The sequence below is a fragment of the Hippoglossus stenolepis genome, chromosome 23, assembly GCF_022539355.2.
Source record: "Hippoglossus stenolepis isolate QCI-W04-F060 chromosome 23, HSTE1.2, whole genome shotgun sequence".
Lineage (NCBI taxonomy): Eukaryota > Metazoa > Chordata > Actinopteri > Pleuronectiformes > Pleuronectidae > Hippoglossus > Hippoglossus stenolepis.
Window position 1 is genome coordinate 1592945 of NC_061505.1, and position 11267 is coordinate 1604211.

An 11267-nucleotide genomic window follows, 5' to 3' on the forward strand; every position below is an offset into this window, starting at 1 on the left:
AAACGAGGCGGAAAGAAGCAACTTCACAGGCTGTGAGTGGATTTCTAGGAAGTTATAGATAAAACCGTATAGAATTCTGTATTCTCCAAGACAAACTCAAACATGATCTCCTATTGTGAGTCTGTGCGTGTGGAGTAAATCCCGGTAGTTCAACAGGGGCCAGTATGGTGATCTGCTGAGGGTGAAACCTTGTGTGAGCGGTCGTCTGCTGCAGGATGAACAGTATATAAACCTCTGTAGATATATGAATCCTTCATGTGCATCGGGTCCAGCAGCTTCACAGCACCATCCCTCCGCCCATGATCTCCATCCTCTGTGGAGACCAGAAGAAAAGAGTTCAACCAGAGAATGAGAAAGAGCTGAATCGACTCTGTAACACGGTGACAGGAGGAAATAACACAACTCATCAAACGTGTATTTGTCGTATGGGTTATATGCAGAAAAGCAATATTAGCCGATATAGCAACTCTCACATAGCAATATGAAATAGTGCTGTACTATTCACTATCAAACTGAATCGAACGTAATCAAATAAAACAAACTGTTTGACGATAATGTCTTTAAAAGGACAGAGAAACCCTCATCTGACAAATGTGTGTTTTACCAGTAATGGAATCTTTTCTTTAAAAAAAAAAAAAGAGCATAATAGTTTCAAAATAAACTAGTTCACATAACTTTATTAAACACAATGAAACATGCAATGACAAAGTTAGCCTCTTCTGTCCTCTACTGGTCAAAAGGTGAACAGCAGTAGAAACTGACAGAACTCATTTGCCCTGGAGACGATCAACACACACACACACACACACAAAAAAAAACATTAAAAAGAGATTTTTGTGATTGTAATTATTGTAATGTTTACCTGAGGCGGTTCTATGAAAGCCAGCCAATCAGACGAGTGTGTTGGGAGCAGGCCCATCGACTGACACTTGTAGATGGCCAACGCGGAGCCCAGGAGGTTTCCGACCAGGTAGACGAGGCCCTGGAGCCACTGCTGACTGGAGCTCTCCAACAGTTTGAAGGCTGAGACACAACAGAGAGACGGATTGAAGGAAAAGTCAAGACGCACAAACTAAATTAACTATAAAACTGTGTGTGAATTAAAACTAGGTGAAACACTGGATCCTCACTGGCAGACATGGACATGAGGGCCTGAATGGGCCTCCAGGCCATCATGCAGACCATCATGATGGGGAAGATGGAGATGGTGTTGCCCGACATGTACATGATGAACAGGTTCATGGGGATCTGCTTCAGGGGCCCAAGGGCCACGTCCCAGCAGCGCTGTGCGACAGAAGGAGACAGAGGACGTGTGATTATCACAGTTTCATCTTCTCTCACATGTTACACACCGAATGGATTATTCTGCTAAACTGATTATAAACAACAAAACCTTTAAACCCCCTGATATACTTTCCAATATACTGTCAGCTGCACCTCAGTAAAACTACAGCAGTTAGAGATCAGTGACTTTCAGCTCAGTGTCCTTAATAAAGAGGGTTTCATAACTTAGGAGACTTTATTCCATTTTATTGCTGGACTTACTTTTTCATTTACAAATTTACTTACATGCTTATTTATATCAATATGAAAATCATTTTTTGTATTATTATTTTGAGTATAAACTCAACAGGAAGCTGCAAACAAAGTCAATATGTGCGTTGATATAAAGAAGGAAGTGTCCTCACCTTCTCCACCAGGTTCTTGTCCGTCTCCTGGATGCTGGTGTCAGGGACGGGTTTCTCAGAGTAGCCGATGGGGTACACGACGTCTCCCTGACCGCCCTGCCGGTCGCCACGACTCCTGCAGCACGGACGCAGCACAAACATTCAACTTTACTTTCCCATGATTCACTGAATGTGACTCTTTACTGCACCGAGTTGTCTCTAATCACAACAAGTTACCAATCCTGGTTAAAGCATGAAAGGTCACAAGTATGTTATTATGTGCTATAAGTTAAATGCTGCATCCACTTCTGTTCATGATGTCTTCTCCTTCTGTTCACCTCGTGTTTCCCGAGCTCAGCTCCAGAGCCCACTTCATCCTCCGGGCCGTGCTGCCCCCCCTGGTCGACAGAGCTCCTCCTCCTCCTCCTCCTCCTCCTTGTCCCCCTGGAGACGCCATGGCAACCGTCTACACTGCTGTACCTCAGAGACAGAAAACACCTGCAGAGGGTAAAAACACAGGTTGACAGAAATCAGAGGCTCGATGCAGTTAAAGAAAACTTTTTCTACATTAAAGCAGCAGCTTGATGAAAGTGAGTCTGAAGGAGAAACTGTGGATCAGTTAAAAACACTCAGAAGTTATGAAAAACCACTCAAAGGCTGATTTCAGACATGAACTCCGGAACATGTCCAGCAGGAGATTGTCCGGATCCGCTTCATTCACAACAACAGGGGAAATGTCTAATGTCCAGGAAACTCCAAATGGAGGCGAAGAGACCAAATGATAAAAGATAAAATAATAAAACAAGCGAGAGAAACATCAAGAAGCTCTGAAATACATATTTAGATGTTGATGTTTAAGAAGCTCGATGTGTGTGGAACACTGGTATATTAAACATTAGCGTTAAAACCGCGAATCCCGGTTTCGTCCTCTCGTTGTTTCCTCTTTAAACTCAGACTTTAACAGTCAGACACGGTGGATCCTGATTTAACTCATGATTCCTCCATTGTTCCTCAGAAACCATCGGACACGAAGGTGACGCCTCAACGCGACGCTTTCACGGGATGTGCAGCTGACGTCACGGGCGCCTTACGTACAAATACCACGAACAAGACGTCAGTTCACGCGTTTACCTTCAAAGAAACATTCACTCCGCTGCTCGTCGCTTCTTTTGTCGTTATTTCTACGATCAAATCGGGAGGAAAATTCGTTGAGTCGAGAAAACGAGTCGCAGCTTCCGTCGCTCTTTGGATTCGCGGCCCACAATGATGACGTGCGTCACACTCGCCCCCTAGTGGCCGGTCCGGAGAAACGATTCAATCCTCCTCACTGGTGCTTTGTTCTATTTTATTATGAAAAAATATAATTATTATTAATAATAATAATGATAAATATTTAATAATAATAATGAACAAATAACAAAAACAATAATAATGATATGAATTTACTATGCATCGAATGGAAGTGGTGTGGTCTGTACTACACAAGCATATTTGGATTCACAGAATGTGACAGGAATTCTTACTCTATTTAATTTTTCATATTCAATATGATTGTATCGGCAGGCAGACATCTCTGAGCTCTGATAGCTTGTGGATGAACTTCATCATGAAGAGAATGAAAACTCAGACAGAGACGTGTGGAAACTGGGGGAGTAGGAAACCTTTTACTCTCTGGAACATCGTCCTCATTGTCTGCAGCTTGTTTTACAGGAAACAACCCGTGAGCAATAGAACAGTTTAAACATCGGTGTGCGATCTTTACAGTCAGTCTAAGGCTGTTACATATTTACACACTGACATGTAAACGAAGCAGTGCAAATCCATCTGTAAAGTGTTTGTGTCGCAGGTCACAGGCACAGTGGTTCTGTACAGGGTGTGAGAATCAGAAAGGCACAGGGGGAAACTCAGGTATAAATATCAGCACTGCCACCACATCCCTGTACAAGGCTCTTGAACTGACAATAAATTACAAGTGATTTGTTCGTTGGGCACATTCCATGTTGTGGGTCACGCTGTCGTCTCCCTGGAATCCTGAGACTCTGTTCCCTGCTGTTCAGGCTCCAGGCCAGAAAACAGGCTCCAACGCACCTCCAACATAAATATTTACACATTACTTTGCTTGAAAATACAAAATAATAGCAGTGACATCAAGACAAGGAAACGTGACATTCTTAAAGTTGGGTTTACACTGTGAAAATCATACATAGACGTTGTAACTGTCTTTGATTGGATCCAGAATTGGAGTCGGGAGACACTGGATAGTTATTGATAAGAAACCTTGATGCGTAGCTCTGTGTGTAAATCTAACTGTAACATGTGAGAGGAACAAACTGGGGCAACGATCCCCCAAGATGCATTTTAGCGACAAGTGCAAACAGGAAGCTGAATACATTCAGTGTTCAGTGGCTTCATGAATATTTCATATTCTCGTCTTCCTCTGACAGTTAGACAAAGAACCTGAGGAGGACTTGTGTGAATCTGTTGTACAGCAGTCGGATCTTTGTGCGTCCGTGTCGAGTGTCCGTGTCACTTGTACAGGCTGAGCTCGGGGCTGTGGTACAGGCACATGTAGGAGTCACAGAGCAGGCGGCGGGCCGGCTCACGCAGTGACGCGGCGTCCACTCTGCTCAGCTCCTGCTCCGATAGGCCGAGGTAGCGACCCACCTCGGGACACGCCATCACCCGGGGGATGTTGAAGCCGTTCTCGCCACCTGGGTGAGAGCACAGGGACAAAAGGGAGCTCGTTTATTTGTTGCATTTGATCCTGTAACTTGAAGCTGTGTTATCCAGGTTAAGGTCGCTCACCTTCTCTGTCCGCCATGCTGTCAAAAAACAGCCAGTCAGTGGGGAGGGGCCCGTGTTTGATGAAGCTCACGTAGTGGCTGGTCTCGATGCACGTCACAGCGAAGAGAGACATTCGCTGGCGGGTGCAGTGAAGAGGGCCGGTCCACGATCTGCCGGGGACACCGACCTTCACTGGGGTGTGGGACGTCCGCTTCCTGTGACTGTGGACCTGATGACCAGTAGAAGACACCAGAACAGAGTCAGTGTGAAGCAGAAGAGATCCACAGATTGTTCACCTGGGACGGATACATCTGTCTCCTCCAAATCGTAACACTTGTAACAAGGCAGCATGGTTGAAATGTGAAAATAAAAGAAATAATAAAAAGGACCTGTGTGTTGCAGGTGGGGCAGTACTGCTTGAGACGCCCGGGGGTGATGTCTACATCTTCGTAACACTGCAGACACTCCCACTCAGCCACAGCCTGACAGATGCTGCACTGCCTCACAGCTGGAAAGAGACCAGAGTAAATAAATACACAGTAAAACATGTGTGAGATCATCTCTATAGAACTACAACAAAACCTGACATAAACATAGATTCAAAGTAAATCAGATCTTAACTTGAACCAAAAACAAATATCAGAACATTCCAATGATCCTCCTTACTGTCGTCCAGCAGGTCGGTGATGTCCAGGCTGAGTGTGGGCAAGATGGCGTCAAACATTTTGAAGTCCTTCCCAAACCGGGGCATGAGCAGCAGGAGGCAGGAGGGGGCCTGGAGGAGGGGGATCAATACACGATCACTTCATGTGGTTTCTGGGGACTCAGAGGGTAAGATATAATAAAGCCTGAGCATATTTCTGTAACCTCAACAAACTTGAGGCCGGCGTGGAGGAAGGAGGACTCCAGCAGCGTCTGGACGCTGGCGACTCTCATCCGATTGGAGGATGGCGAGGAGAGAGGGATGGGGGAGTCGACTGGTGAGAGGGGTGCTGGCGAGGAGGGAGAGCTGGGCAGCGTCGGTGGGAAGAGCTGGTAGAGGTGACATTCCTGAGGCTGCCGAGTCATCGATCTGGAGGAGAGGAAGCCAGGAGGGAAAAGACACGAGAGGTGATGAGGAGCAAGAGAGAAGAGAAAACGAGGAGTTGGTGTCAGACATTGAGACGAAGATGAAACTTTTTCTATGGACCCAGAATGATCTATGAGCAGAATCGGACACGATAGCTGCTTTCAGACATGTGAAGTCCGGACATTCTCCTGAAATAGTCTGGAGGGTCTGTATGTGAGAACACAAACGTCTCGTGAAGTTTCGTGAAGATCTGTTCAGCCGTTTTTCTGTGCTCATGCTGAAAAACAAACAACAACCCAACAGACAGACGGGTGAAAACATACAGAGACCGAACATCGGAAGTGACGGTACCTGATCTTGAGGAGCGGCTCGACTCGGAGGAGCTGGAAAAGCCTGTTGACGAACTCCTCAGGATCTGACAGACGGAACGAGAGCAGCATGTCAGCATTCCTCCGTCTGATCACCGGCAGAGAGCTGGTGGACGACTGAAGCATAAATACTTTCACATACCTTTCTCCTGGTTGGTGAAGCCGGTGTCTCTGTCGGCAGCCTCCAGGAGGCGCCTCAGGGCCATGGTCTTACTGGCACACACGTAGCCAAAGCTGGGAATCACACCAGCACACAAACACTTAAGGAAGGTCTTGATTAAAAACCCCTTTACTACACTATCAATCAGCCCATTGTATTTTTAAGTAGGCGTCACGACCATAGACTGTAAATAAAGGTCGGACAACACATCTTCACTTCCTCCCATTATCCAGAAATGAAGCCAAAACATCCCTCACTCGAGCGCTGACATCTTGAGAGAGATTGTGAGACAGGATGTCAAATTAAAGCGTTTTAAATGATTTTCTGATCGTCGTCAGGTTCTGATTCTGTTTTTACGACTGGAATCAGGATTCTCTACATCACAAGTAAAAGTAAAAGCATTTTAAGTAGCAGTATTAGTGATTTAATTCAGAGTTGAAGTAGTAGCTGTATTTCCAATCACACTGTATTTAGTAGTGGTAGTAAACACATAATACTTTATACATGCAATGCATAAACCTGCATAGACCTGCCAACACACGAACTAACACGTGCACTGACCTGCGCAGCGGGTTGACGATCTCACAGCGCAGCAGGTCCTGAGCCTGAGTCGAGCTTTGGTCGGTGTCAGAGTCGGCCGGCCAAAACAAAACCCAGTCTGCTGAACTACAGCAGGAGAACAGACTGGAGACAGAGACAGAGAGACAGAGACAGAGACAGAGAGACAGACAAACCAGTTTAAAGGTTTCACACACATTCTCATTAAGTTTGAATTGTTACACAAGTATGAGGAACATCTTATTCATCAGTCGTCTGCGGTCATATGATGTTAAAGCTTGTTCTATCCCGTCTGCACGGACCCAGGATTCACCTGAACAGCGTAGCGTCCAGGTAGCAGGAGTTCAGGTGACCCTGGATGCCTCTCTTCCAGCCCTGGTAGAGCTCTCTGGCCTCGTCTCCGTCCACGGGAGGCGTGTGCTCCTCCACGCGCTCGCTGCCCCACTCGGCAAAGGCTGAGAGACGCAGGGGACACAAGGTAGAGGATCAAACACCACATCCTCAAATTCAACTGGAAGCCACAGACGTCGGACACTCCTACCTATGGAGTTGCAGCGCTCCACTTGATTGACGGGCGTCTCGGGTGCCGGGAACCTGGAGTCCCTCCTGCAGTTGCGTAGCTTGACAAACAGCCCCTTGTTCGCCGGACAACGGAAGTGGCGCACGCCGAGGTAGCTGCCGTCTGTTCCTGCAGACAGCTCCTGATCCTGATGCAGCCACAGAGGGTTTGTCGTTAATCAGTGTCGTACATGGAAATAGAGAATTATAGGAATCACTACCCTGGACTGTGTTTAAACACCAGGTCCAGAAAATTAAACCAATGCACAAGTGCCTGAGACCTGTATTCTCTCAAATGACCAGCAGGGGACGACTCCACCAACGCCAGTAACATTTTCCTCAGGAGTTTATGTCTCAGTCTCTAGTTTCAAGTCTTCTTCAATACAGCTGATGTTCATTTAGTGAATTATGATCATTTAGAGTCAAACAGACCATAAAGCACTGTGTGCATTGGGGGCGTGGTTACTGTGTGACTGACAGCTCGTCCTGTGTTCTGACTCTTTGGACGTTCGACTGAACTTTGAAATGCAACAGAAACTCTCCTCACCAGCTCGATTCCGGCGACTGGTTCTGAAATCCCACTGATTCGCCCGATCCAGCAAATCACTCCAAAGATGGGAGGGTCGTTCACTTCAACCATCGAGCCCACCTCCAGCTCCCCCTCCAGTCCCGCCTCTTCACCCTCCCCCGACGCTTCGAGGCGATCTGGAGACAGCAGCGGGGAGACGGGGCCGTGGACGCCGTTGGTGTGTTGCAGTTGCTCTGAAAGGATGGGCGACGTCGGACTGCGGGGTTTTGGAGGCGGGAGCGGGGGGGGAAGCAGGGGTTTCTTGGTGGGCTTGGGTGGCGGCAGTGGAGCGACCTTGGGAGCAGTGGTGGGCGATGATATGAGACCTGGTTTGGTGTCGGGAGGGGGCTTCAGGATGGATTTGGGCATTTGGTGAGCACTGGGACGGTTGTGTTTAGGCTCTGAGGACACAGAATGACAATTTGTAACAATGACTGAAACATATCCTGGAACAACTTGAGCAGAAGCTTGATTTCAAGGGTCTGTGGCTCACAGATATAGTGTAAAAGAGATGAAAACCCACTGAGAGAGTCTGAACTGGTGGTTCGTCATACCTGAGGAAACCTTGGTGGCTGGCAGCAGGAGTCCGTAGACGGTGGAAGGAATGTGGCAGAGCTTCTCTCCCCGGTAAAGCCCGTCCCAGTTACCGACAGGAGCGTCCTGTGACAAGTGAGTCAAACACAAAAGTGCGGGCTGACACAAAGGCAGGTGATTCTCCGAAACAAGCAAAGCTGACTTAATAAAGATTTACTAGTCCCCCGGTTAGACTCAGACTGGAGTGACTAATACATACAAAAAACTCATTAATACAAAATAATCTATTACCAATATAAAGGCCTTTTCTATTAAATGCAACAGTTGTTTAATTAACTAATTCTTACTTATTTTGACTGCACTAATTCATAAAATTATCTTTTATCTTCTGTGTCGTACTGACCAGCAGAACGCCGACGTACAGCCCTGAGGAGGAGCGGCCCGGCAGGAGCCCGCAGAACCGCACCTCCTCCATAGACGTTGTCCTCCAGGGGGAAACACACCCGCTGGCCGACGCTGAGAGGCGGAGGCAGCGGAGGCGACGCAGGCGACGCAGGCTGTCGAACCTGCGCCAGGGTTTGAGCAGTGATGAGCGCCGACTCCGATGTGCGAGGGAGGATGCCGATAGAGTGCGGCTGAGGAGCGCTGCTGCTGGGATGATGCTGCTGCTGCTGCTGTTGATGGTGGTGATGGGACGGGTGGCTGTTGTTGCTCTGGTGCCCGTTGCTATGGTGATTGTTGCTGCTGCGGTGTTGGTCCCGCTCGCGGACTCGCTCAGGTGCATTGGAGCCATTTCTGTTATTCCAGTGGCGGAGCCTAATTTCATTGGCAGGGACGAAAAGGGCGCAGGCGTCGGGGCAGGTGAAAAGTCGGAGGCCCTTATAGGAACCGTTGCCGGATCCTTTGCCCGCCGCTGAACCCTGGAGCGCCAACAGAGCGAGGAAACGAGAGAACGAGGGATTAACATTAAAGTGTAGGAGCCAAAATGAATATGAATGAAGCTTTGTTGGTAAACATCCGGGGCGGATCCAGGAATTTGTCTTCCCTTTCTTTATCGTTGTGAGTTGGACTTAATTAACGGATCTGGATCGAGTGAATTTAAAACGCACACGCTCTCAGATTTACCTTGAGTTGGACCCCGAAGTACACAGCGCTGCTCCCTCTGGTCAGCGGCCCGATGTACTTCAGCTCGGCCTCTGCAAGCTCGTCCTGTTGACCCATCTGCACCCAGAGCGGAGCGTCGACGGGCAGAGAGGACAGATGCCGCAGCTTCCCAAGATTGGCTTGAGAAAATAAGGAAACAATGAAAACCTTACAACGGAGAGAATAAACACAATTATCACTAAAACTCTTAGTGTCATTACTTAGAAGCCTCAGACGAGCCTCGGGATCGAACACCGGCTCCAACAGGCCGTTGAGGTCACTCGGGATTGGAAGCAGGAACTTCCTGTCTAACTTTACCACAACGTCATTGTCTAACACCTGTGGGGGGGGAAACAGGAGAACGGAAAACATGTGTGAGGGAAAATATTCAGGTTCGACATCGCAGAACACAGGCAAAACTCATCTGTCTGAACTAAAACACAGCATATATTACATTATGTTTATAATATTTGTACAATGTCGATAATTACTACCGGCATTGTCTTATCATTATTGTTTCCCCACCTATTCATATTATTGTTATTATATCAATTATTGCTTCAACTAATTAACAAACTAACTAACGATTTGATAAATACAGCTGCTTTCAGACTTCAGATTTTATATCAATTATATTTTTATTTTTAACCCTCTCCCCCCCCCCACCACCTTTTATGTCTTGCTGTTTATCTTTATTACAACTTCTTTTAATTGTTCTTATTCTACTTGATTTATATTTTACTTTGAACCCAACCCTCCTCTGAAATGTGACCTGTATTAATAAAGCTCTGCGGACCTTTGGGGATCTCGTCCATCTTTATGTACAGTGTGTGATGAAGCCACGTGCTGACTTGTGGACCTGAGAGAATACCTTGACCCACTGCCACTCCCCTCGGTTCCTGCTCACGTCCTGCTCCTGGCAGATGAACCCCCGCTGCAGCCGAATGGTTCCGTCCAGGTGGTCCTGGACCTTCAGGTCGGTCGAGATCACGAACATTTTCGGGGGGCGACGCCTCCTGAGCTGCTCCTGAGCCCCGGACATCTCTAAAGTGGGTTTAAACGTGACGCTGCTTCACCCGGGAACTAAACGGCCATTTTACCTGTAGAAGGAGAAGATGTGCGGCTGAGTTCCAGAGAGAAGAAGCGTGTCGGTCCACCGCCAGGGGAGGTGACGTCAGGCAACTACCTCCAAACTTTCTTCATACATGTTCAAACGGACACACGTCACGTCTGTGACATGTCCGGGGTTAGAACACGAGCAGAGAGAGAAGAAGCAGCTTGAAGAAGAACTCACAGATCAGCGTCTCTCCTCCATTTACACTTTCTCCTCCATTAACAACAAACAAGAGCAGGAAGCGGAGACACCGACACCTGCGGCAGCCAATCACAGGCGAGGGAAGTTCCCCGCGGAGCGGCTTCGGCCAATCACAGCGCTCAGGGGCGGGTTTTTTGAAGAGGGGGAAATTCCACAGTTGACAAGTCACAAGTAGGAAGAAGATAAGAGTACACGTTACTCTGAGTACACGTTACTCTGAGTACTTATACACGTTACTCTGAGTACTTAAGAGTACACGTTACTCTGAGTACATACCTGACTACTAGAGTACGTTACCTGATACTGGTATCACCGACTCACTACCGAGTACATTAGAGTACACGTTACTCTGAGTACACGTTACTCTGAGTACACGTTACTGAGTACACGTTACTCTGAGTACACGTTACTCTGAGTACACGTTACTCTGAGCACACGTTACCCTGAGCACACAAGAGTGCGCTTTACTGAGTACACGTTACTCTGAGTACACGTTACTCTGAGTACATTAGAGTACACGTTACTCTGAGTACACGTTACCCT

General features: G+C 47.5%; 2 protein-coding genes across 2 annotated transcripts in view; both read right to left on the reverse strand.

Annotated features, from left to right (window-relative positions):
• The window catches only part of emc4 (ER membrane protein complex subunit 4), a 3133-nt gene extending 182 nt beyond the window's left edge, over positions 1 to 2951 (reverse strand). Inside the window, exons 1-6 of the mRNA XM_035149654.2 lie at positions 2799 to 2951; positions 2006 to 2165; positions 1689 to 1803; positions 1131 to 1284; positions 863 to 1023; positions 1 to 313 (exon numbers count right to left, since the gene is read on the reverse strand). The exon at positions 1 to 313 is cut by the window's left edge and continues 182 nt beyond it. Of these exons, the coding sequence (XP_035005545.1) occupies positions 278 to 313; positions 863 to 1023; positions 1131 to 1284; positions 1689 to 1803; positions 2006 to 2124 (585 nt within the window). The 5' untranslated portion in view covers positions 2125 to 2165; positions 2799 to 2951 and the 3' untranslated portion in view covers positions 1 to 277. The remainder of the gene's footprint in view (positions 314 to 862; positions 1024 to 1130; positions 1285 to 1688; positions 1804 to 2005; positions 2166 to 2798) is intronic.
• A 356-nt stretch (positions 2952 to 3307) lies between these two features.
• Positions 3308 to 10809, reverse strand: si:cabz01101003.1 (ubiquitin carboxyl-terminal hydrolase CYLD). Its single transcript, XM_035149078.2, is given in 18 exon segments — positions 3308 to 4378; positions 4473 to 4680; positions 4841 to 4959; positions 5118 to 5226; positions 5319 to 5523; positions 5872 to 5935; positions 6031 to 6122; positions 6610 to 6732; positions 6920 to 7061; positions 7148 to 7313; positions 7712 to 8133; positions 8287 to 8392; positions 8670 to 8733; positions 8735 to 9186; positions 9392 to 9549; positions 9631 to 9748; positions 10281 to 10509; positions 10704 to 10809. Coding segments are annotated over 17 exon segments (2904 nt in total). The 5' UTR covers positions 10452 to 10509; positions 10704 to 10809; the 3' UTR covers positions 3308 to 4193.
• Between the last annotated feature and the right edge of the window lie 458 nt (positions 10810 to 11267).